This window comes from Erinaceus europaeus, chromosome 23 (assembly GCF_950295315.1).
Source record: "Erinaceus europaeus chromosome 23, mEriEur2.1, whole genome shotgun sequence".
Taxonomy (NCBI): Eukaryota; Metazoa; Chordata; class Mammalia; order Eulipotyphla; family Erinaceidae; genus Erinaceus; species Erinaceus europaeus.
Window position 1 is genome coordinate 1348372 of NC_080184.1, and position 21595 is coordinate 1369966.

The following is a 21595-nucleotide window of genomic DNA, read 5'->3' on the forward strand; positions in this document are numbered from 1 at the left end:
TCTGGAGTGACAGGTGCAGCCCCACCCCCCCACCCCATTCCCCCTCCCGGCTCCCCTGAGGCGGGGCCACCTCCCCCAGGAGGGCCACCAGGGCTGCCCGGGGCTATAAAGACGGAGGGTTTTCTCAATGAAGGTGGAGACGACGCTCTGCGGGGGGCCAGTCCAGCGGGGAGCCGGTCACAGAGTCCCTGAGTCCTCACTGCCGCCTCTGAGGCCATGAAATACATCGTGGGAATTGGAGGGTGAGAATCCTGGGAGCCAAGTGGTAGGGGAGGTCCTGCTGAGCACCCGGGGCGGGGCGGGGGGGGGTGCCCAACTTTATTTTTACTTCTTTGTTTTCTTTTAGATGGGGAGAGAGAGAGGAGAGGAGAGAGAGAGAGAGAGAGAGAGAGAGAGAAGGAGAGGGAGAGAAGACACAGCCCAGAAGCTCCCTCCAATGAGGTGGGTGTCAGGCTTGAACCCAGGTCTCCCACATGTCAAAGCAGTGCACTGTCTGGGGGGTGCAGGGAGCTATTTACATTCTCAAACGGAGATGCCTGGGAGGTGGGCACAGCTGTGGGGAAAAGGACTTGAGAGCACGGGGTCCCGGGTTCGAGTCCCAGGACTGAATATGCGAGACAGCCTCTCTGGTTCCCTATCTATCTATCTATCTCTCATAGATACACATTTTAAAAATAAAAATAAAGGGGAGTCAGGCGGTAACACAGTGGGTTAAATGCACATGGTGCGAAGCACAAGGACCAGCATAAGGATCCCGGTTCGAGCCCCCGGTTCGAGCCCCCGGCTCCCCACCTGCAGGGGAGTCGCTTCACAGGTGATGAAGCAGGTCTGCACGTGTCTTTCTCTCCCCCTCTCTGTCTTCCCCTCCTCTCTCCAGTTCTCTCTGTCCTATCCAACAACAACAGCAATAATAACTACAACAATAAAAAAAACAAGGCCAACAGAAGGGAAAAGAAATAAATAAAAAAAAAATAAAAATAAAGAATCCAGACAGTAGTACAACCAATAGGACACACATTAATTACCATGCACAAGGACCTGGGTTCGAGCCCCTGGTCCCCACCTGCGGAGGGTGAGGGAGAAGCTTCCCAAGCGGTTGAGCAGGGCTGCAGAGGCCTCTCTGTCCCCATCTGTCTCTCTCCCCGTCTGTCTCTGCTTCCCACCCTCTGTCAGAGGAAAAGTGGGCAATGACCCTGCACTGGTGTTCTCACTGAGCCCCCGCGGTAACCCTGCTGTGATAACAGGATTTTTTAAAAAATATTTATTTATTTTCCCTTTTGTTGCCCTTGTTTTTTATTGTTGTTGTAGTTACTATTGTTGTAGTCGTTGTTGGATAGGACAGAGAGAAATAGAGAGAGGAGGGGAGACAGAGAGGGGGAGAGACAGACACTTGCAGACCTGCTTCACCACCTGTGAAGCGAGTCCCCTGCAGGTGGGGAGCCGGGGGCTCAAACCGGGATCCTCACGCCGGTCCTTGTGCTTTGTGCCACCTGCGCTTAACCCGCTGCACTACCGCCCGACTCCCAATAAAAGGATTTTTAAAAAGATGGAAGAGCTTGGTTAGGAAGTCACAAATGAAAGTTAAAACCTATAAAGAAATTTCTTGTTACAGTTTTTTTTTTCCCCCATGGGCACAGTGACTAGAGTGTTGGAATGTCAGGCCTGAGGTCCCAGATTTTCATCCCTGGCATGGCATGTGCCAGAAGGAGGCTCTGCTTCTCTCTCTCACTCACTCACACATTCACAAATAATATTTAAGAAACAATTCCAGGGGGTTGGGCTCACCCGGGAAGGCACCTACTGCCATGCGCATGGACCTGAGTTCTAGGCCCGGCACCACCTGGGGGGGAGGTCTGGCTCTGTGGCGTCTCTCCCTCTCAGTCTTTCTCATCTTCACTCAGAAGGATGAAAGAAGTTGTTCCTGGAGCCCAGCAGGGCAGACCCTCCTCAGTCACTGGGGAAGTTTGGGGGTGACCGTGGGGCCCATCGCCCTGGGCAGACACGTGGGCAGTTGGCTTGGGTCCCAGAAGGACATTCCAAGTCCTTCCTCATGACCTCAGGCTGGAGTGCCCTCCCCCCACCCCAGGTCCATTCTCTCCACAGCCGGGGCAACCATCCAGCCTGGGGCGAGCCCAGGGACCCCCTCCTGCCCTTGGCCCGAGCCCCCCCTCCCAGGTCCAGGCAGAGGGGAAGCTTCAAGTACAGTGGAGCAGGACTGGGCTCGGGCTCTCTCTCTCTCTCTGCGAAAAAAGGAAAACACGGAGTTTTAGTAAAAGAAGCCAGGACCTCAGAGAGCGCTCACCAAATAGGGTTTTGCCTTTGCTGTGTGGTTCGAGCACTGGCACCACAGGGGAGCACCCCAGCACCAGAAGAAGCTCCACGAATGGTGGACTGGTGTTGTGGAGCCTCGTCCCAAGCCTGGCACTGGAGGAAGCTCCAGTGTTATGGTGTCTTTCCCTCTCTCCCTTTGTCTGTTTAAATATTTGCTTTATTTTAATGAGAAAGAAAAAACTACAGAGAGAGAGATCAGAGCCCTGCTCAGCTGGGGCTGGGGATTGAACCGGGGACCTTAGAGCCTCAGGCAAGCAGAGTGTTTTTGCAAAACCCCTGGGCTGTCTCCCCAGGCCACAGTAAATCTTTTATATATATATATATATATATATATATATATATATATAATTTTTTTTCTTTATTCTCTTTTTTTGCCCTTGTAGTTTTATTGTTGTTGTTACTGATGTCGTCATTGTTGGATAGGACAGAGAGAAATGGAGAGAGGAGGGGAAGACAGAGAGGGGGAGAGAAAGACAGACACCTGCAGAACTGCTTCACCGCCTGGGAAGCGACTCCCCTGCAGGTGGGGAGCCGGGGGCTCGAACCCGGATCCTTACTCCGGTCCTTGCGCTTTGCGCCAAGTGCGCTTAACCCACTGCGCTACAGCCCGATTCCCTGGCCACAGTAAATCTTAAAGAAATAAGGAGTGTGGCAGGGTGCAGAGTGGGCAGAGTGCTGGACTCTCAGGCCTGAGGCCCTGGGTTCCAGCCCATGCCTAGCAAGGGCCAGAGAGAGGCCCTGCTGTTCTCTCCTCCTCACTAATGAATAAAAAAAATCTGTTTTGAAAATAGTTTGGGGGCAGGGAGGCAGCACAGTGGTTCTGCAAACAAACTCTCCCACCTGTGGCCCAAGGCCCTGAGTTCAATCCCCAGCACCACTATCAGCCAGAACTGAGCAGGGCTAATGAGTGCTCACATTACAACGTGCAAAGACCCGGACTGGAGCCCCCAGTCCCCACCTGCAGAAGGAAGCTTCATGAGCGGTGAAGCAGGGCTGCAGGTGTCTCTCTGTCTCTACCTCTATCTCCCCTCCCCTCTTGATTTCTCTGTCTCTATCCAATAAAGACAGATAAATCCGATTTTGAAATCAAGCTGTGGGGACTGAGCTGGGCTTCCTGGACTCCTGAGGGGGGGGGGGTAGGAGCTGGGACCCTGGCGACAGGCCCCCTCTGCTGTCCCCACAGCGTGACCAATGGCGGTAAGACGACGCTGACCAGCGGCCTCCTCAGATCGCTCCCCAACTGCTGTGTGGTCCACCAGGACGACTTCTTCAAGGTGGGGTTCAGCCCAGGCTGGGGCTTCCGGGCACCTGCCCTCTGACTGCACCCCACTTTCCCGTGGTGGTGGTGGGAATCCGAGTCGGCTCCTGGCGTCACCTAACCCCTCCTCCCCACTGTCAGGGGCCACTGAACTGAGTTAGGGGGGCATGTGGGTGAAGTGCTGGGGTCTCAGGCTTGGTGAGGTCCTGGGTTCGATTCCCATGGTCTCAGGATGCTGTTTCTCTGTCTCCCCCCCACCACCACCATCAATAATTAGGAGGTGGAGGAAGAGAGAAAGATCCAGAGCTTCCCTTGGCACTTGGAGCTCACACTTGCAAATCAGGTGCTCTGTGTGGTGGATAAGAACTTTTTCTGTTGTTTTTTTTAAATTTTTTTTTTTATTATCTTTATTTATTGGATAGAAACAGTCAGAAATTGAAAGGGTAGGGAAGATAGAGAGGGAGAGAGAAAGAGAGACACCTACAGCCCTGCTTCACCACTTGCAAAGCTTTCCTTCTGCGGGTGGGGACCAGGGCTCGAACCCGGGTCCTTGTGCCCTGTAACATGTGCGCTCAACCAGGTGCGCTCAACCAGGCGCGCCACCACCTGGTCCCGGATAAGAACTTTTTAAAGAGAGTTGTCTTTATTCATTCAGAGGGAGGGTGGCAGGTGGTGCTGCGCCTGGCTGAGCGCACATATTACAGTGTGCAAAGACCCGGGTTCGAGCCCCTGGTCCCCACCTGCAGGGGGAAAGCTTCACAAGTGGTGAAGCAGGGCTGCAGGTGTCTCTCTCCCTCTCTCTACCTCCCACTTCCTCTCAATTTCTGGCTGTCTAAATCTGATAAATCAAGATAATTTTTAAAAAGAGTGAGAGGAGACTGGAATCTCAGTTATGTAAGAACAGAGCTCTGGGCGGAGGGTAGATAGCATACTGGTTATGCAAACAGACTCTCATGCTTGAGGCTCCAGAGTCCCAGGTCCAATCCACCCCACCACCATAAACCAGAGCTGAACAGTGAGTGCTCTGGTTAAAAAAAAAAGAAAAAAAAAAAAAAAAAAAGGACAGAGCTCTACCAGTTAAGCTATTTCCCAGCCATGGGTTAAGTTTTGAAAAAAAAAAAACAAAAACATTTTTTTAAATTTATTTATGAGGGAAAGAGAGAGAGAACCAGAGCCTCCCTCTGGCACACGCAAGCTGGGGATTGAACTCAGGACCTCAGGCCGGTGAGCCTGAAGCTTTCTCCGCTGCCCCACCTCCAGGCCCCACTCGTTCTTCATTGACTGACTGCCTATTAAGATTGACTCAGGGGCGCAGGTTCAAGCACCACCACGGAGGGTCCCCGGCCCCCACCCCACCCCACCTCCTGCCCCGGGGCCCTGCAAGGGGCAGACCCCAGGACCCACAGGGGTGTGCTGAGCCGGGCTGTGGGCCCCTCTGTTTCAGCCCCAGGACCAAATAGCAGTCGGGAAGGACGGCTTCAAACAGTGGGACGGTAAGGAGGGGGCGCCCCGCCCGGCCCGCCCGCCCCGGCTTCCCTAACGTCCCTGCCCCCCCAGTGCTGGAGTCCCTGGACATGGAGGCCATGCTGAGCACCGTCAGGGCCTGGCTCGACAACCCCCCCAAGTTCGCCCGCGCCCACGGGGTCCCGGTGCAGCCCGGCCTCCCTGACACCCACATCCTGGTCCTCGAAGGCTTCCTGCTCTACAGCTACAAGTGAGGCTCTCTGGGGGTGCAGGGAGGAGGCAGGACACCCCATCTTCTTGGGGAAACTGAGGCCAGCGGCCTCGTGGGCGGCTGCGGCTGGCTGTGTGTCCCAGGCCGCACACCCCACCTCTCTGGGCCTGTGGGAACATCCAAGTGTGGCCACCCGACCCCAGCTCCCCACACCTACACACACTCACACCCCCACAGTCACCCCAAGTCCTGGAGGCCAAGCCTGGGGGCGTGTGGGCCTGAGGCCCTGCAGGAAGGCCGGTGGGGAGTCGGGCGCTGACCGTGGCCCCTCCCAGGCCCCTGCTGGACCTGTACAGCCGTCGCTACTTCCTGACGGTGCCCTACGAGGAGTGCAAGCGGAGGAGGAGGTGAGGGCTTGGGGGTGGCAGCCTGGGGGGGTGCGGCTCCTCCGAGCCCCGGCCCCCAGCCCCACCATGGCCCCTCCATGACCCCCTCCATGGCCGTCTCCCCCACCTCCAGCACCCGGAGCTATGAGGTGCCCGACCCCCCCGGCCTCTTCGACGGCCACGTGTGGCCCATGTACCTGAAATACCAGCGGGAGATGGAGGAGGGCGGCGTGGACGTGGGTGAGCAACTCTGGGGGAGCCCTGCACCCCACTAGCTCACCCTGGGGAGGCTGCAGGCCAGCGGGGAGCCCCTGACGTGGCCCCTGTGCCTTCAGTCTATCTGGACGGCACGCGGCCCCGCGCAGAGCTCCTGCACCAGGTCCTGGAGGATTTGCACAACTCGCTGCTCAACTGCTCCTAGGAGGGGCGGGGCCTGGCCGGACGGGGCGGGGCCTGGCCGGAGAAAGACTGCGCGTGGGCGGGGCCGGGTGAGGGGCGTGGTCTGTGTGGGCGTGGCTATGTTGCAGACCCCGCCCCGGGCCACCCGGACCCCCACCCTCTGCGACACCCACAATCCCAGCCCCATAAGGACCAGACCCGCAGCACCCCACCCCGGCCCAGCCGGAGCCTGACCCGTTCTGGACAAGGAGAGCGGACCCCCGCCCCCCACCCCCCGTTCCCCCCAGAGCCTCAGGGCTCCAGACCCAGCCCCTCCCCATCCTCCTCAAGGTCTTTGTCTGCCACCCCCAGCAACTTTGGTATTAAACCCGACAGTTTTTGTAACTTTGGGGAGCAGCCTGGTGCTTCTGATCTGATGGTCTGATAAAGCCCCCCCTCCATTTCTGGGGGGGGGGGGCTCTGGGCCTTCACAATATGGGGGTGGAGTCCCTGGGCCTCAGTTTCCCCAGGCCAAGGGGAATTCCCTGGCAGCTGGGGAGTCGAAAAGTCTCAGGGTGCCCCTGGCTGTTAGCCAAGCCGCAGGCTCACCCCCACCCCCTGAACCCCAAAGGTCCCAAAGTACAGCCAGTCCCTCGAGGAGGCTTTCCTGGAAGCTTCCGTGGCCCAGATGAACAGATACACAAGTGTCCCCACCCCAAGGAAGCCCTCACAATTATGATGGCAATGGAAGACCCCAAGGCTCTGGGCTGGAAACGTCCAGGGGGGACAGGGGTAGATAGCACAGTGGTTATGCAAAGAGACTCTCATGCCTGAGGGTGTGGCATCGCCAGGCAGGATGACTGCCTTGCAGCGAGTGTGGTGAATCCTGGCACCACACAGAAGGTGCTATAGCACAGGGGGAAGCTCCAGGGTGCCTCCCTCTCTGGCCCCTGCTGACCAGTGGGTGTGGTAGGGGGCCTGGGGAGAGGCCCCTGGGGGCCAGCCATGACCCAAGTCCCCAGTCCTAGACAGGCACGCTGCCAGGGCTTGTCCTTTGAGAGAGCACGGAGCTCTGCAGGGATAAACCGAGGTCACAGGCCCAAAATAGTCCTGATGGGCTGCTGGGGGACCTGGAGACATGTCCCGGGGCACTAAGATCCTGGGGACTGAGCCAGAGCAGTCGCTGGGCTGGGGCCACAGCTGGGGGTTGCTGCAAAGGCTCCTGGCTCCACTCCCCATGTGGCATATGGCATGCACCAGACTGCAGGTCTGGCACCTCTCTCTCTCTCTCAAATGAAATAAAAAGGAAAAAATTTAACATCGTAGTGCCAAAAAATAGCTCTCCCAGCAGACAGCACACTTCACTAGCCTCAAGGACATGGGTTTGAGTTCCCAGCACTACATGGGAGCAAGCACCAGATGCAAAGGGCTGGGGTCTGTTCTTCCTCCCTCTCTCACTCTCCCTCTCTGGCTGAGATTGTAAAAAGGAGACAAAGGAGAGAGTCCACCCACCGGAGGGGCGCTATCACACAGGTGCAGAGTTCTGGCCCATCAGAAAACTAAAAAGCTAAACCAAGTGGAAAATTAAAATAGGGGGAGGGGGCAGTACAGGGATTCTGCAAGGGACTCTCCTGCCTGAGGCTCTGAGGTCCCAGGTTCAAGCCCCAGCACCACCACCAGGCAGAGCTGAGCAGGACTCTGGTTGATAAAAAGAAAAAAAAAATCTGACATATGTAAAGAGTGTTTACAAATCAACAAGAAAAAGGCAGGACCAAGGAGACAGCACAGGGGTTCTGTAAGAGACTCTCCTGCCTGAGGCTCTGAGGTCCCAGGTTCAATCCCCAGCCCCACCATCAGCCAGAGCTCAACAGGGCTCTGATCTCTCTGTCTCTTTCTCACTGAAATACTATGTATATATGATGGTCAACTTGGTTAAACTCCTGATTCTGCAATCACTACTACTACTATTATTAATCAACACCGGGGCCTCGTACATGTGTGATTCCACTGCTCTTGGGTCGGTTTGTCACATTTTTTATCCGGGGGGAGGGGTCACTCTCCTCAGTTCTGTGCTGCTCCCATGTGGTGCCAGGGTTTGAACCCAGCTCCCACACTTGGCCAGATGCAGGTCCTCCTGGGTGAGTTCCATCCTGGTCTCAGGGACCAGATTGTTCTAGAAGTTTCTTTGCAGGGATCACAGAGGGGAAAACACTTGCCCAGAGGCCCTCAGTTGAGCGGATCTTGGAAAGGGAGTCAGTCTCATACTATGAGCTGCCCACCCAGGCTACCCCCACCCCAGGAGCCTCCTGCAGTCTCCCTGTGCTCCTTCACCACCCCCAGAGTTGAGAGAGAGAGAGAGAGAGAGAGAGAGAGAGAGAGAGAGAAGAGCCAAAGAGAGGAGTCACCCCAGCCCCACTGGTGCTAAGAGAGGAGAGACCCCACAGCCCTGCCCACCCTCCATGGGCTCCCTGGGTGCTGTGCCTGGTGCTGAGAGAGGAGAGACCCCACAGCCCTGCCCACCCTCCATGGGCTCCCTGGGTGCTGTGCCTGGTGCTGAGAGAGGAGAGACCCCACAGCCCTGCCCACCCTCCATGGGGCTCCCTGGGTGCTATGCATGGTGCTGAGAGAGGAGAGACCCCACAGCCCTGCCCACCCTCCATGGGCTCCCTGGGTGCTGTGCAGGGTGCTGAGAGAGGAGAGACCCCACAGCCCTGCCCACCCTCCATGGGGCTCCCTGGGTGCTGTGCCTGGTGCTGAGGGAGGAGAGACCCCACAGCCCTGCCCACCCTCCATGGGGCTCCCTGGATGCTGTGCATGGTGCTGCCCCATGTGTAGCCAGGGTTCGAACCCAGGACCCACAATGGCGATCACTACACCCATTCCACTGGATTTGAGGTGCGTCAGTTTGCGGTGAAGGCTGGTGGGGAGAGGCATATTTTGGGGGTTCACATGGGAATGGGCCAAACACACAGCACGGGACGCTAATGGGCTTGTCCTGAGGTGTCCCGGGGCGTGGGGTGACCAGTACCCCAACCTCCCCTGATGGAGAGTTACATCAGCCAGGCCCCAGCAGAAACAGGCCAGGCCCACACCTCGGCTCCCTTTTCTGCTATCTCAAGCCTCCGCCTCTCCTCCCCCACCAACTGCCACCAATCCGATGGCACTCAGCACCTCCTAATCAGCACTTATGTCTTGCGGGATCTAAGTCACCTCCACCCGAGGGGGGGAGCCCTCCTTCCAGGGCCAGGGGTGGGGGGTGGGGTGTCCTGCCAGAGTCTAGACCAGGGGTCGGTGGGGACAGATGGGGGTTGGCAGCTGAGGCACCAGACGGGCCCCACTTGCCCTCTGTGCCTCCCGGGAGCCCCTCCCAGATTTACCCAGTGCCTTCTGGGGGTGCCCGGGAGCCAGGCTCAGTGTTGGGGTGTCCTTCAGAGGCAGATACATGGCTGGGAACTCTGGAAATTCGGGGTTCCATGGAGACAAACAGGGCTCCTTCCGGACTGCCGGTGAGTCCCCCAGAAAGGGCTCTTCAGGAAGCCTAGGTCTGGTGGTGTCTCAGGGTCTGGGGGGCGGAGACGAGGAAGAGGGAGCCCTGATTTCAGCCCCTGGTGTTTGTTCCACCACCCGAGGGGCCTGGCACGCTGACTGCAGGGCACACGGGTTCTGGGGTGCTGGACCTCCTCCTTCCTCCTCGCTGCCCTCTTGCCCACGGGATGCCCCCCTGCCAAAGCTGGGGGTGGTGAGCCCTGGGTGGGCCATGTCTTTGAACACCATGGGTGGCTCACTTGGGGGAGGCGGTTTGGTACTTACTTTTGTTTTTGTTTTTCTCTCACACAACAGGGGGCTAACGGTCTTGGGGCTGGAGGAGCAGCCGGCCCCCTCAGGCCTGGCTTTATAGGGGTGACCCCCCCAGCTGGTGTCCGCAGCTGGGCAGCCCGCTATTAATAGAGGCCCAGAGTACTGCCCGAGTATGGTCAGAGCTCGGCCTGTGAGCCTAGCCAGGGCGTCAAGTCGGGCGGGGCGGGTGCAGGAGGCCCAAGCTCCTTGGGAAACACCGTCCCGCCCTGGGCCCCCCAAATCTCACAAGATTCAGGGTCAGGGGACACTCTTGCATCTGCCCACCAGGGTTTTTATAAAAAAAAAAAATTACTTCCTTTTGTTGCCCTTGTTTTATTATTGTAGTTATTGTTGTTCTGATGTCATTGTTGTCGGACAGGACAGAGAGACGGAGGAAAGACAGACACCTGCAGACCCATCTCATGGCCTGTGTAGCGGCTCCCCACCTGCAGGGGAGCCGGGGCTCGAACTGGGTCCTTACGCCGGTCCTTGCGCTTTGCGCCACCTGCGCTTAACCTGCTGCGCCGCCGCCCGGCTCCCAGGGTTTTGTTTTTATTATTATTTTTTTATTTAAGAAAGGATAAATTAACAAAACCATAAGGTAGGAGGGCTACAACTCCACACAATTCCCACCACCCAATCTCCATATCCCATCCCCTCCCCTGATAGCTTTCCCATTCTCTATCCCTCTGGGAGCATGGACCCAGGGTCGTTGTGGGTAGTTTTTTTTTTTGTTTTTTTTTTAAGGATGAGCGACAGATAAAGGGCTTTACGGCCCTGCTCCCGTGCTGGCTGGGGTCTCAAACCCGGTCCTCCCTCGAATGTGAAGTCTTCCCCTCCAGGGCAACTGCCCCCAGACAGATGGAGAGACAACCGCACTGGAGCTGTCCCTGGTACTGTAGGATCTGCCCCGTGGTGTAAGGGTCTTGAACCCAGGCTGTGCTCTATAGTCAGCGTTAGGCTTCAGACCTGTCCTCTTGGTGCAGGGGCCAGGAGGTAGCTAACCAGGTACAGCACACTCCTTAGTATGCACAGCGGCCCTGAGTTCAAGTCCCTGAGTGCACCATGGACAGCACGGTGCAGTGTGCAGAGATCTCCATGTTGAGGTCCCTCTTGGTGAATAAAGTGACAAGAAGCCAGGCCCAGGGATGGTGGGACGGCAGGACCGGTTCAGCAGGGATGGGACACTGCCTCCAGGAAGTCCCCCAGGTGACTTCCCACGGGGGGGGGGGGGGACCAGGACAAGAAGGGCCGGAGTACACAGCGCTGCCCGAAAGCTTTGGCATCATTGCAACAGGTGGCCAGCCAGGCTGAGTTATGGGGGGGGGGGGACTCGGGTCTCCACAGCAGACGCAGGAAAGACAGCAGGTAGCGTGTGTAGGGGGGTTAAACTGGGTTTATTTCCTGCAGGTGCATGTGTAGCACAAGGTACAAAAAGAGAGTGGGGGCCCTGCTGCCCCCCCACGCACCCCAGGTGCTGACCTGCCCCCCCCACTGGCTCCCAACAGGGCTTTGGCCCCACGCGACACCTGGTGGCTGACGGCAGTACTGACCTGCCTGTGCCCATGCTGCAAACCCCCATTTCTCAGCGAGGGGCCCTGAGATAAGGATGTGGGGGTGGGGGCGTGACTGCAGGGGCAGTGTCTGTGGATCTTTTTCAGGACACTGGGGGTTGGGGTGTCAGATGTAACTGTTCTTGGGGACTGGGGGCCTGTCTGAGGCTGGGGAGGCGCAGAGAATATCTGGGTGCCAGGCGGGGGGCAGGGTACACACCCACCCTCTCCGGAGTGATCCTGCTGGTGGGGTGGGGGGTGGTCCCCAGAAAGCAGGTGAAGCCCAGACAGCGACAGAGTGGGGGGTGTGGTTGGGCCGGGTGGGGTTCCCCTAGCCCCCTAGCAGGGGTGCTGAGCCGAGTGGGGGGGTCCCTGGTCCCCTAGCCGGGTGCTGGCCTGTGCCAGGTGGAAGGTCCCCCCCTAGTGGGGATGCCAGGCTGGCTGGATAGGGCCCCCAGTCCCCTAGCAAGGGTGCCAGCCAGCTGTGAGTGGGGGTCCTCTGCCCCCCCAGCAGGGTGGGGTTTCCTGGCCTCGCATTGGGATGTCAGGCCAGGTGAGGGTCCCCCGGCCCCTTAGCAGGGTTGCCGGGCTGGAGGGGTTCCCCAGCCCCTATCAGGGATGCCAGGCCAGACCTGTTGGGGGTCCCTGGGCCCTATCAGGGATGCCAGCCCAGGCCTGTTGGGGGTCCCCAGCCCCTAGCAGGGGTGCCAGGCCAGACCTGTTGGGGGTCCCCGGCCCCTATCAGGGATGCCAGGCCAGGCCTGTTGGGGGTCCCCAGCCCCTAGCAGGGATGCCAGGTCAGGCCTCTTGGGGGGTCCCCGGCCCCTATCAGGGATGCCAGGCCATGCCGGTTGGTGGGTCCCCGGCCCCTAGCAGGGAGGTCAGCCCAGGCCTGTTGGGGGTCCCCGGCCCCTATCAGGGATGCCAGGCCAGGCCTGTTGGGGGTCCCCAGCCCCTAGCAGGGATGCCAGGTCAGGCCTGTTGGGGGGTCCCCGGCCCCTATCAGGGATGCCAGGCCAGGCCGGTTGGTGGGTCCCCGGCCCCTAGCAGGGAGGTCAGCCCAGGCCTGTTGGGGGTCCCCAGCCCCTATCAGGGATGCCAGGCCAGGCCGGTTGGTGGGTCCCCGGCCCCTATCAGGGATGCCAGGCCAGGCCGGTTGGTGGGTCCCCGGCCCCTATCAGGGATGCCAGCCCAGGCCTGTTGGGGGTCCCCGGCCCCAGGGGCGATGCTAGGCCCCAAGGGGGGTCGCCAGCTAGCGCAGCCCGCACTCGCCCGCCTGCAACTTGTCCCGCTCCAGCCCGCGCACCAGGTCCTGCACAAAGCGCACTTCGCAGGCCAGCTGCTTGGCCAGCGCCTCGTAGCGGTTCTCCAGGCGGCCGAAGCGGCGGCGCAGCCCCCCTGCGCCCAGCAGCGCCCCCCGGGCCTCGTCGCGGGCCTGGCGGCGCGGGCCCTCCGCCTGCAGCAGCTCCCGCCTCAGCCCGCGCACCGCCTGGCCCAGCGCCGCCTGCTCGTCCCGCCAGCGCGCCTCCCGCTCGGCCGCCCGCGCCGCCAGCGCCGCCAGCTCGGCCCGCAGCCCCCGGCGGCCCAGCTCCAGGCCCCGCAGCGCCTCCTCGGCCGCCGCCACGTCCTCCAGCAGCCGCGAGAAGCGCTCGAAGCTGGCGTAGCTGTTGTTGGGCGGCATGCTGGAGTGCGACTTGAGCGTGTACTCCTTCAGGCGCGCCGTCTTCAGCCGCCGCCGCTCCCGCTCCCGCTCGGGCCGCCGCCCGCTCTCCTCCCGCCGCACCGTGCGCCTCCGGATGGCCTGGGGTGGGGCGGGGGCACAGGGGCTGGGACCGGGGCCAGGCTGGCAGGCGCTCGCCCAGCTGCCTCCGGGCCAGAAGAGGGCCAAGTACGGCCGGCTGCTTTATCGACGCAGAGAGAGAGAGCGGACAAGCCTTACCTGGGCCAGTTACGGCCCGACTCGCTGCGATGCGTGCACTCAACCAGCTGCGCCAACTCCTGGCCCCAACACAACTTCACTAACAGAAGGCAAGCAGAGAACACTACTGGGCCCAGGGGGGGCCTGTCCCTATCCCTCTGCTTCTTCTTTCGTTTTTTAACTATTGTCTTTATTTATTGGATAGAGACAACCAGAAATCGAGAGGGAAAGGGGAGACAGGGGGAGGGAGAGAGAGCGAGAGAGAGAGAGAGAGAGGGAGACCTGCAGCCCTGCTCCACCACTTGCAAAGCTTTCCACCTGCAGGTGGGGACCAGGGGCTTGAACTCTGGTCCTTGCGCACCGTAATGTGTGTGCTCAACCAGGCGTGCCACCACCCGGCCCCACCCCACCCCACCCCTCTTCTGTATCATGCCCATAAAACTTTATTGACGGGAGTCGGGTGGTAGCTCAGTGGATTAAGTGCACGTGGCACAAAGTGCAAGGACCGGCATAAGGATCCCAGTTCGAGTCCCCAGCTCCCCACAGGCGGTGAAGCAGGTCTGCAGGTGTCTGTCTTTCTCTCCCCCCTCTCTGGCTCCCCTCCTCTCTCCATTTCTCTCTGTCCTGTCCAACATCGACTACAAGGGCACAAAAGGGAATAAATAAATAAATAAATATAAAAAATTAAAAAAAAAACTTTATTGGCACAGAACAAAGACTGGGCTATAATTGGCCCAGGGAGGGCTTATCCCTGTTTCTCTTCTATATCAATAAAGTCCTATTGACAGAAAGTAAGCAGAGCACTCTAATTGGCCAGGGAGGGCCTGTCTCTGTCCCTCTTCTGTATCAATAAAGTTTTACTGACAGAAAGTAAGCAGAGGGGAGTCAGGAGGTAGTGCAGCCAGTTAAGCGCACGCGGCGTGAAGCACAAGGACCAGCATAAGAATCCTGGTTTAAGCCCCCGGCTCCCCACCTGCAGGGGAGTCACTTCACAAGTGGTGTGAAGGTGTCTATCTTTCTTCCCCCCTCTCCATCTTCCCCCCTCCTCTCTCCATTTCTCTCTGTCCTATCCAACAATGATATCAACAACAATGACATCAATAACAGCATCAATAATAACTACAGCTAGGGCAACAAAAGGGAATAAATAAATAAATATTTAAAAAAAAAAAAAAGCAGAGAACTTTAATTGGCCCAGGGAGAACCTGTCTCTGTCTCTCTTCTGTATCAATAACGTTTTATTGACACAGAGCAAGCAGCAGGCCATAAGCGGCTGGGGGAGGGCCTGTGCCTCTCCTTCTTCTGTGTCAATAAAGCTTTATTGGCACAGAGCAAGTATTGGGCCCCTGCAGGTGGGGACCAGTGGCTTGAACACGGGGCAAGTTTCACGAGTGGTGGAGTGGGGCTGCCGGTGTCTCTCCCTCTACCCTCTGCCCTTTTGAATTCTGTCTTCATCCAATCATCAATAAAACATTTAAAAAGGGGGATGGGCAGGGGAGGCCCATCCAGGGCCACTTCTGGCCCTCGGCTTGCTTCTGGCTAATAAAGTTTTATTGTCACTCGGCCCTGTAGACATGGGGGTGCTGAGGCTCCCCAGCCTGCACAGTGGCACTAGGAATGCTGGGAAGTGCTTCAGGGGCCGCAGAGCTGAGAGGATGGGGGGGGGGGCAGCCCGTCTGACCTCAGACCTCCCCGCCAAGGCCCCGGGGCTGTGTAGGCCAGACTCACCTTAATCCAGGAATGTTCCAGGCTCTGAGTGATAGTCATCCTCTTCCTGAAAGGACAACCCCTCCCCCACTTAGGGCCACATGTGCTGAGGTCTCGGCCCCCTGGGGGGTTGCCCAGCTGGAGGGGGTTTGGAATGGGGGACCCAGCCAGCTCACAGAAGCCACCTCTAAAGCAGACTTCACAGCTGCAGGCGGGAGCTCAGGGCCGTGGTGTCGTGCCCCCCGCCCCCCAATGAGGACGCAATCCCAGGAGCGGAGCAGTGAAGGCACATCGGCATGAGGCCCTGGACTCCAGGGTCCCCCCCGCCCGCCACCCAATCAGACTTGCCCCTACTTGGGGTCTTTGACGAGAAGCCGGCGGATGAAGTCCTTGGCCAGCTCGCTGGTGCTGCTGAAGTACTCGTCGTCAAAGTCGTAGTTCACGGCCGAGATGTTGGTCAGCGTCTCCTGCTTGGTCTCACCCAGGAAGGGGGATGCCCCACTCAGCCTGGGGGTGGCAGGACACAGGGTTCAGGGGGACAGGAGACACGGGGCCATCCCGCGCCAGGCACCAGAGTCGCCCTGGGGACAAGAAGCACTGGGCAGGGAGACAGCTCAGTGGCAAAGCACAGGATTCTGGGGCCCCAGGTTCAAGACTAAACCCAGCAGAATGAACAAAGGCCTTGCCTCTGCGGGCTCCCATTCCCTCCTCCCCTGGGACAGGTGGCAGGCAGGTGTGGACCCCAAGAGCCCCTGGTCCCCGCGGTGGGTGTGCCCCCGACTGTCCCCAGAGCCACAGGTAACTCACAGGATGTAGGTGATGACGCCAATGCTCCTGAGAATGGGGTAGAAGGAGGGGTGGGCGGGGGCCGGGGAGAGAGCACAATGGTTAGTGCGCCAGCCCTTCACCCCAGAGGCCCCTGTTTTGCATCAACCCAGGCACTGCATGGGTGGCACTCCAGCACTGAGGGAAGCGCTGGGGTTATGTTGTCTCTCTCTCTCTCCGTCTCTGTCTCTACCTACAAATGCCAGCCTCGAATGTTGATGGCACAGTGAGCCCCTCCAACTCTGTGCTCCCCAGGGAACCCCCCACACACACCCCACTTACCACATGTCAGCCTCCAGCCCCAGGGGCTCATAGTTGACGATCTCGGGAGCTGCGGGGGGAGGCAGGGGATGGGGGCAGGTCTCTGCCACGGAACCCCAACCTCCACCCCATGGGGCCCGGGCACCCTGACTCACCCACGAATTCAGGGGTGCCAAAGATGTTCTTGAACTCGTTCCCGGCCTCAATCTTGTGGGCGATGCCGAAGTCGATGAGCTTGATGCGGGGGTTGGGTACGTCCTTGTCCAGAAGCATGATGTTCTCGGGCTACGTAGGGGCCAGGAGGGGCAGCGCCGGGCAGGGAGGGTCAGGGGGCGGTGCGGACAGGGCGGCCCCCCACTTCCCCAGCCCCAGGAAGGGTCCCCCACCTTGAGGTGCGGAGGGGCGGCCCCCCACTTCCCCAGCCCCAGGAAGGGGTCCCCCACCTTGAGGTGCGGAGGGGCGGCCCCCAATTCCCCAGCCCCAGGAAGGGGTCCCCACCTTGAGGTGCGGAGGGGCGGCCCCCCACTTCCCCAGCCCCAGGAAGGGTCCCCCACCTTGAGGTGCGGAGGGGTGGCCCCCCACTTCCCCAGCCCCAGGAAGGGTCCCCACCTTGAGGTGCGGAGGGGCGGCCCCCACTTCCCCAGCCCCAGGAGGGTCCCCACCTTGAGGTCGAAGTGTGCGATGCGCTTGGAGTGCAGGTAGTGAACGCCGTCCAGGATCTGCTTGAGGAACTGTGTGGCCTCGTCCTCCGTCAGCGACTCCTTCTCAGCCAGGAAGTCGAAGAGCTCACCACCTGACACCAGCTCCAGGATCAGCACCACGTCCGTCTTGTTCTCGAAGACGTCGTGCAGCGTGATGATGTTGGGGTGCCGCAGCTCCCGCAGGATGTCCACCTCGCGCTCGATCTCCTGGCGGCTCACCCCCCGCCGGCTGGATGACAGGCGCCGCTTCTTGATGAACTTGGCCGCGAACTCGCGGCCACTGCCCTGCTGCCGGCACTTGCGCACGATGGCGAACTGGCCACTGCGGGCGGGGCGCAGGGGGCAGCCAGTCAGCTGGGTTGGGGGGGGTCCTGGCTTCCCCACCCGGGCACCTGCCCCTGTTGCCCCGGGTCCGAGGCTGGCGGGACAGTCTCTACAGTGATGGACAGCGGTGGTGTTCAAATAGGAAGGGGCAGGCGTGACCGTAACCGAGGCCGGCAGTGGACTCAGTGTAAGGTTTATTTTTTTTTCCTTTTTTGCCCCAGTGGGCTAATTCTCCCCCGTTTTATTCTTTAAAGAAGTATTTGGGGCCCGGGTAGTGGCGCACCTGGTTGAGTGCACATGTTACAGCTCACAAGGACCCAGGTTCGAGCCCCCCGGTCCCCACCTGCAGGGGAAAAGCTTTGCAAGTGGTGAAGCAGGGCTGCAGGTGTCTCTCTGTCTCTCTCCCTCTCTGTCTCCTCCTTCCTCTCGACTTCTGGCTGTCTCTATCCAATAAATAAATAAAGATAATAAAACAATTAAAAAAAAAAGAAATATTTGGGGCGGAGGGTAGATAGCATAATGGTTATGCAAACAGCTCTCATGCCTGAGGCTCCAAAGTCCCAGGTTCAATCCCCCGCACCACCATAAGCCAGAGCTGAGCAGTGCTCTGGTAAAAATAAATGAATTAATTAAATTTTAAAAATTTAAATAAAGGTGAATTCATCATTTAAAAAAAAAGAGAAAGGGAGACAGACAGAGACTCCTGCAGCCCTGCTTCACCGCTCATGAAGCTTCCCCCCTGCAGGTGACCAGGGGCTTGAACCCAGGGCCTTGCACACTGTAACATGCGCTTAACCAGGTGTGTCACCACCTGGCTTCCCTTTTTTCTGTTTGATGATAGGACACAGAGAAATTGAGAGGGGAAGGGGCAGTAGAGAGAGGTATAAAGACCCCTGCAGCCCTGCTCCAGCGCTCAGGAAGCTTCTCCCAGGCAGATGGGGACCAGGGGCCCAAACCCAGGTCCCTGTGCACGGGAATGGGTGTGCTCAACCAAGTGCCCCACTGCCTGTCCTGTGCCCTTTTTTTCATATTTTATTTTTACATTTCATATTATTTTTTAATGAAAAAGATACAAAAAAAAAAAGCCCAGAGCCCTGCTGAGCTCTGGTTGATGGTGGTGGCACTGGGGATTGAACCCAGGACCTCAGAGCCTCAGGCGGCAAAGAAAGTTTTCTGCTGAATGCTGTGCTAGCTCCTCAGCCCTGGTTTTTCTTTCCCTTTTCAGTCACAGAAACAGAAAGTGTAGTCCAGGAGGGGGCGCGGTGGATAAAGCCATCAACCTGAGTTCAATCCCCAGCTCTGCCTGTGCAGTGACGCATGGCTGGGTGGCACAGTCGTGAGCCCAGCAGCTCCCAGAGTGTGCCTCCCTCCCTCTGGCACTGGCGACGCCGGGCATGGACCTCAGGACCTCACAACTGAGAGCCCAGCAGTCTGTCCACTGCACCAACGTCTGGGCCACATAAATAAATCTTGAAGGAATAAACCCAAAGAAGTCTGTGGTGAGGCCCCCCTGATCTGTGGGGGTTCCCTCTAGAGGGGCTCTGTGAGTGGAGGCCGGCCGGACGCCACCCAGGCACCACATGGGAGCACCCCAAGCTGCACAGGGGAAGCCCAGCGGAGTGAGGCACAGTGATAGCGATGGCACCGTCTCCTTTGTCTAAATGAAAACCACTGAGGACGCCAGCAGGCTGCTTGACGGTGCCGCGTGCGCGCGCACGTGTGTGTGTGTGTGTGTGTGTGTGTGTGTGTGTGTGTGTGTGTGTCCCTGCCTCCTTCCCTGGGGCCAGACTGGAAAGAAACACGTACTTTCAGAAACAGTGGGTGGGGAGTCGGGCAGTGGCACAGCCGTTAGAGCACACGTATTACAATGTGCAAGGACCCAGGTTCAAGCCCCTGGTCTCTACCTGAAGGGGGGAAAGCTTCACAAGTGAAGCACAGCTGCAGGTGTGTCTCTCTCCACCTCTGCCTCTTATTTCTGTCTCTACCCAATAAGTGAATGAATGAATGAGTAACAACAACAATAATAATAACAGCCCAGAACGTGGTGCACCAGGCAAAGCAAAGCCCTGGACTCACACAGGAGCTCCAGCCTGGCCTGGCATCACATGTTCCCAGAGTGATGGTCTGCTCCTCTCTCTGTTTCCATCTCTCTGTCTCTCATGCACACAGCCCCGGGCTCGAGCCTCTTGGCGCCACAGAGGTGTGACGTCACGGGGGAAGCTCGGTCTGTGAAGTCTCTCTCCCTCTCTCTGAAATGGCTTCCTAGAGCGCCAAGATCACACTATACAAGGTCTGGCCCCGTGAAATCAGTAAACAAATGAAGGGAAAAGAAACGAGGCGGGCCAGCACCGCAGTCACAGGACACAATCAGGGTTCTCTTCGCAGAGGGGACAGACTCCGGGAATCCTGAAGTGCCACCACTCACAGCCTCATGGGGACCCCGTGGGGGACACGCTCACACTTCCGCCAAACCGGCACTGAGGCAGGCGAGGCCACGTGTGCGCTCTCCTGGGGGGCTGGAGGCCTCTTCCCACCTGCCTTCCAGAAGAGGAAATTCCTGGCAGCGTCCCCCAGGAGCCAGCCTAGGGCCCTTTCTCAGTATTTACATTCCGCGGTGGTGACATCACGGCTCAGCGCGCTGAAAGCGCCAAATAAGGCTGGGGGCTTGGCCAGAGAAGTGGGGGGGGGGGGGAAATAGGAAAAGGAGGGTCTTTGGCTAGGCGGGAGTTCCGGAGCTCATGGTGAGGGTGAGGCCGGCCAGAAGGGCTGAGGTTACTTTTCCTTCCCAAGAAAAAAATAACTGGGGTGTGTGTGTGTGTGTGTGTGTGTCCTGTGGGGCGACTCAGTCTGGGCCCCCCTGAAAAGGGAGGGGAGAATGGCCCAGAGAAACTGCTCGCCGCCACTGTGTCTGTCTTTCTGTCTGTCTGTCCCGAGCCGGGTTCCTCCCTTGCTTCCCTTGCTTCTCGCCCCGGGCCAGGCAGAGAGTGTGGGAGCTGGGACCATGACTCAGTGGTCCTGGGGATGGGGTGCAGGGTGGGGGCTCACCTGCCCAGCTCTTCCCCCATCTCGTAGTGGGTCTCCACATCATCCTGCCTGAAGGTGGACATGGCGGCCGGCCAGCCCTGCGCTCGGGGGCCGGGGCCGGGGCAGGCACGGTCGGGGCGGCCTGGGAACAAGCCTTCGGGGAGTCCCCTAGACGGAGGGCAGAAAAGGGGGGCGGGTGCTGACAGCCGGCCCGCCTGGAAGGCAAAGCCAGTGACCAGCTCCCCCAAAATAGCTCTCCTGTCCCCCTCAGCTGGCTGGGGCCGTCTGGAAAGGTGGGTGTCAGGCCCAGGCTCCCAGGGGTGCCCCACACGCTGGCCCCCGCCGTCTGTCTCTCCTCCCAGATGTCGCTAGGCTGCTCCAGCCTGAGGAGTCTCCACAGGCAGCCCCAAACCCAGCCCCTCGCCCGCAGCCCCCACAAGTGCCTGAGTGCTCATCTTGACTCTCGCCCGGCACCCCCACCCCCGGAGGCCCCCCAGCTCCGGATCTCTGAGGACCCCCCTTCTGCAGTGTGCACCCCCAAAACTGAAGCTTGCCCCAAAGTAGACACAGGCCCCAAGCTCGGGGTAGCCGCACCCGCCCTGAGCGCCTCCCTTCTCCGCCGGCCCAGCGACACTGAGCTCTGTCCAACTCTCCGGGAAGGAGCCCCCATCGCGACCCCCCGAGCCCCCAAACCGCATCGGAGGCATATCTCCTCTAAGAGAGGGACCCCGAAATGTAATACCCCTTCCGGAGGGTCCCCCGAAGCCACCACGTCCCTCGACGGACCCGCACCCAGGGTCTCGTCCGGCCCGGTCCCCCCCGAGAGGCACCGGAGCGCCCCAAGACGCAGGCAGGGGCGCGCAGCCTCTGCGGACACAGGCCCGCGGCGCCGCCCAGGCGGACATGCGCGTGAGGTCACCGCGCTTCAGTCCCGCCCCCGGCCACCCATTGGCCCACGCGCCCGTCTCTCGCGACGCCCCGCCCCAAAGCGTGACATCAGGCAGGGAAGCCTCGCCATTGGCCGACGGCACCACTGATTGGCTGCGGAGCGCGCAGTCGGGCTGGTGGGAGGCGACTTCCGGGCTCCGCGCGGCCCCGCCCGCGGCCCTGACCCGGGCGCTGAAGTTGGGAGACCGGGTGGGCGTGGCAGCGCCTGGCACGAAGCCCGTCGCAGGTCCTCTGGGGCCACATCTGCAGACACACGGAATGCCCAACTGTTGTGGACCATGCCTACAGTCACAAGCCCGGAAGGGAGAGCGACCCCCATATTCTAGACCCAGAGAAGGCACCCACCCACCCCGGGTCACTTAGCTCAGGCAGTGGGGTCACTGGCAGGAGGCCTGCTGGTGCCAGGGATCAAACCTGTAGCCTAGAGGTTTGATCTACCAGGCTGAGCCACCTAGCCCCAACTCCCTGC

General features: G+C 59.5%; 2 protein-coding genes across 2 annotated transcripts; one reads left to right on the forward strand and one right to left on the reverse strand.

Annotated features, from left to right (window-relative positions):
* The first annotated feature begins 93 nt into the window (after nt 1–93).
* On the forward strand, nt 94–6438 carry NMRK2 (nicotinamide riboside kinase 2). The gene is made up of 7 exons (XM_007524919.2): nt 94–242; nt 3515–3605; nt 5034–5082; nt 5147–5303; nt 5600–5671; nt 5784–5890; nt 5986–6438. Exons 1-7 carry the CDS (start codon nt 217–219, stop codon nt 6069–6071), a joined length of 588 nt encoding a protein of 195 aa, XP_007524981.1. The 5' UTR covers nt 94–216; the 3' UTR covers nt 6072–6438.
* Nucleotides 6439–12412: 5974 nt separating this feature from the next.
* Nucleotides 12413–21079, reverse strand: DAPK3 (death associated protein kinase 3). Its single transcript, XM_016188921.2, has 9 exons — nt 20921–21079; nt 20200–20346; nt 16792–17152; nt 16285–16414; nt 16151–16199; nt 15851–15877; nt 15398–15550; nt 15065–15110; nt 12413–13219 (listed from the first exon to the last, which is right to left on the reverse strand). The coding sequence occupies exons 2-9, from the start codon at nt 20259–20261 to the stop codon at nt 12671–12673; spliced, it is 1377 nt and encodes a 458-aa protein (XP_016044407.2). The 5' UTR covers nt 20262–20346; nt 20921–21079; the 3' UTR covers nt 12413–12670.
* Between the last annotated feature and the right edge of the window lie 516 nt (nt 21080–21595).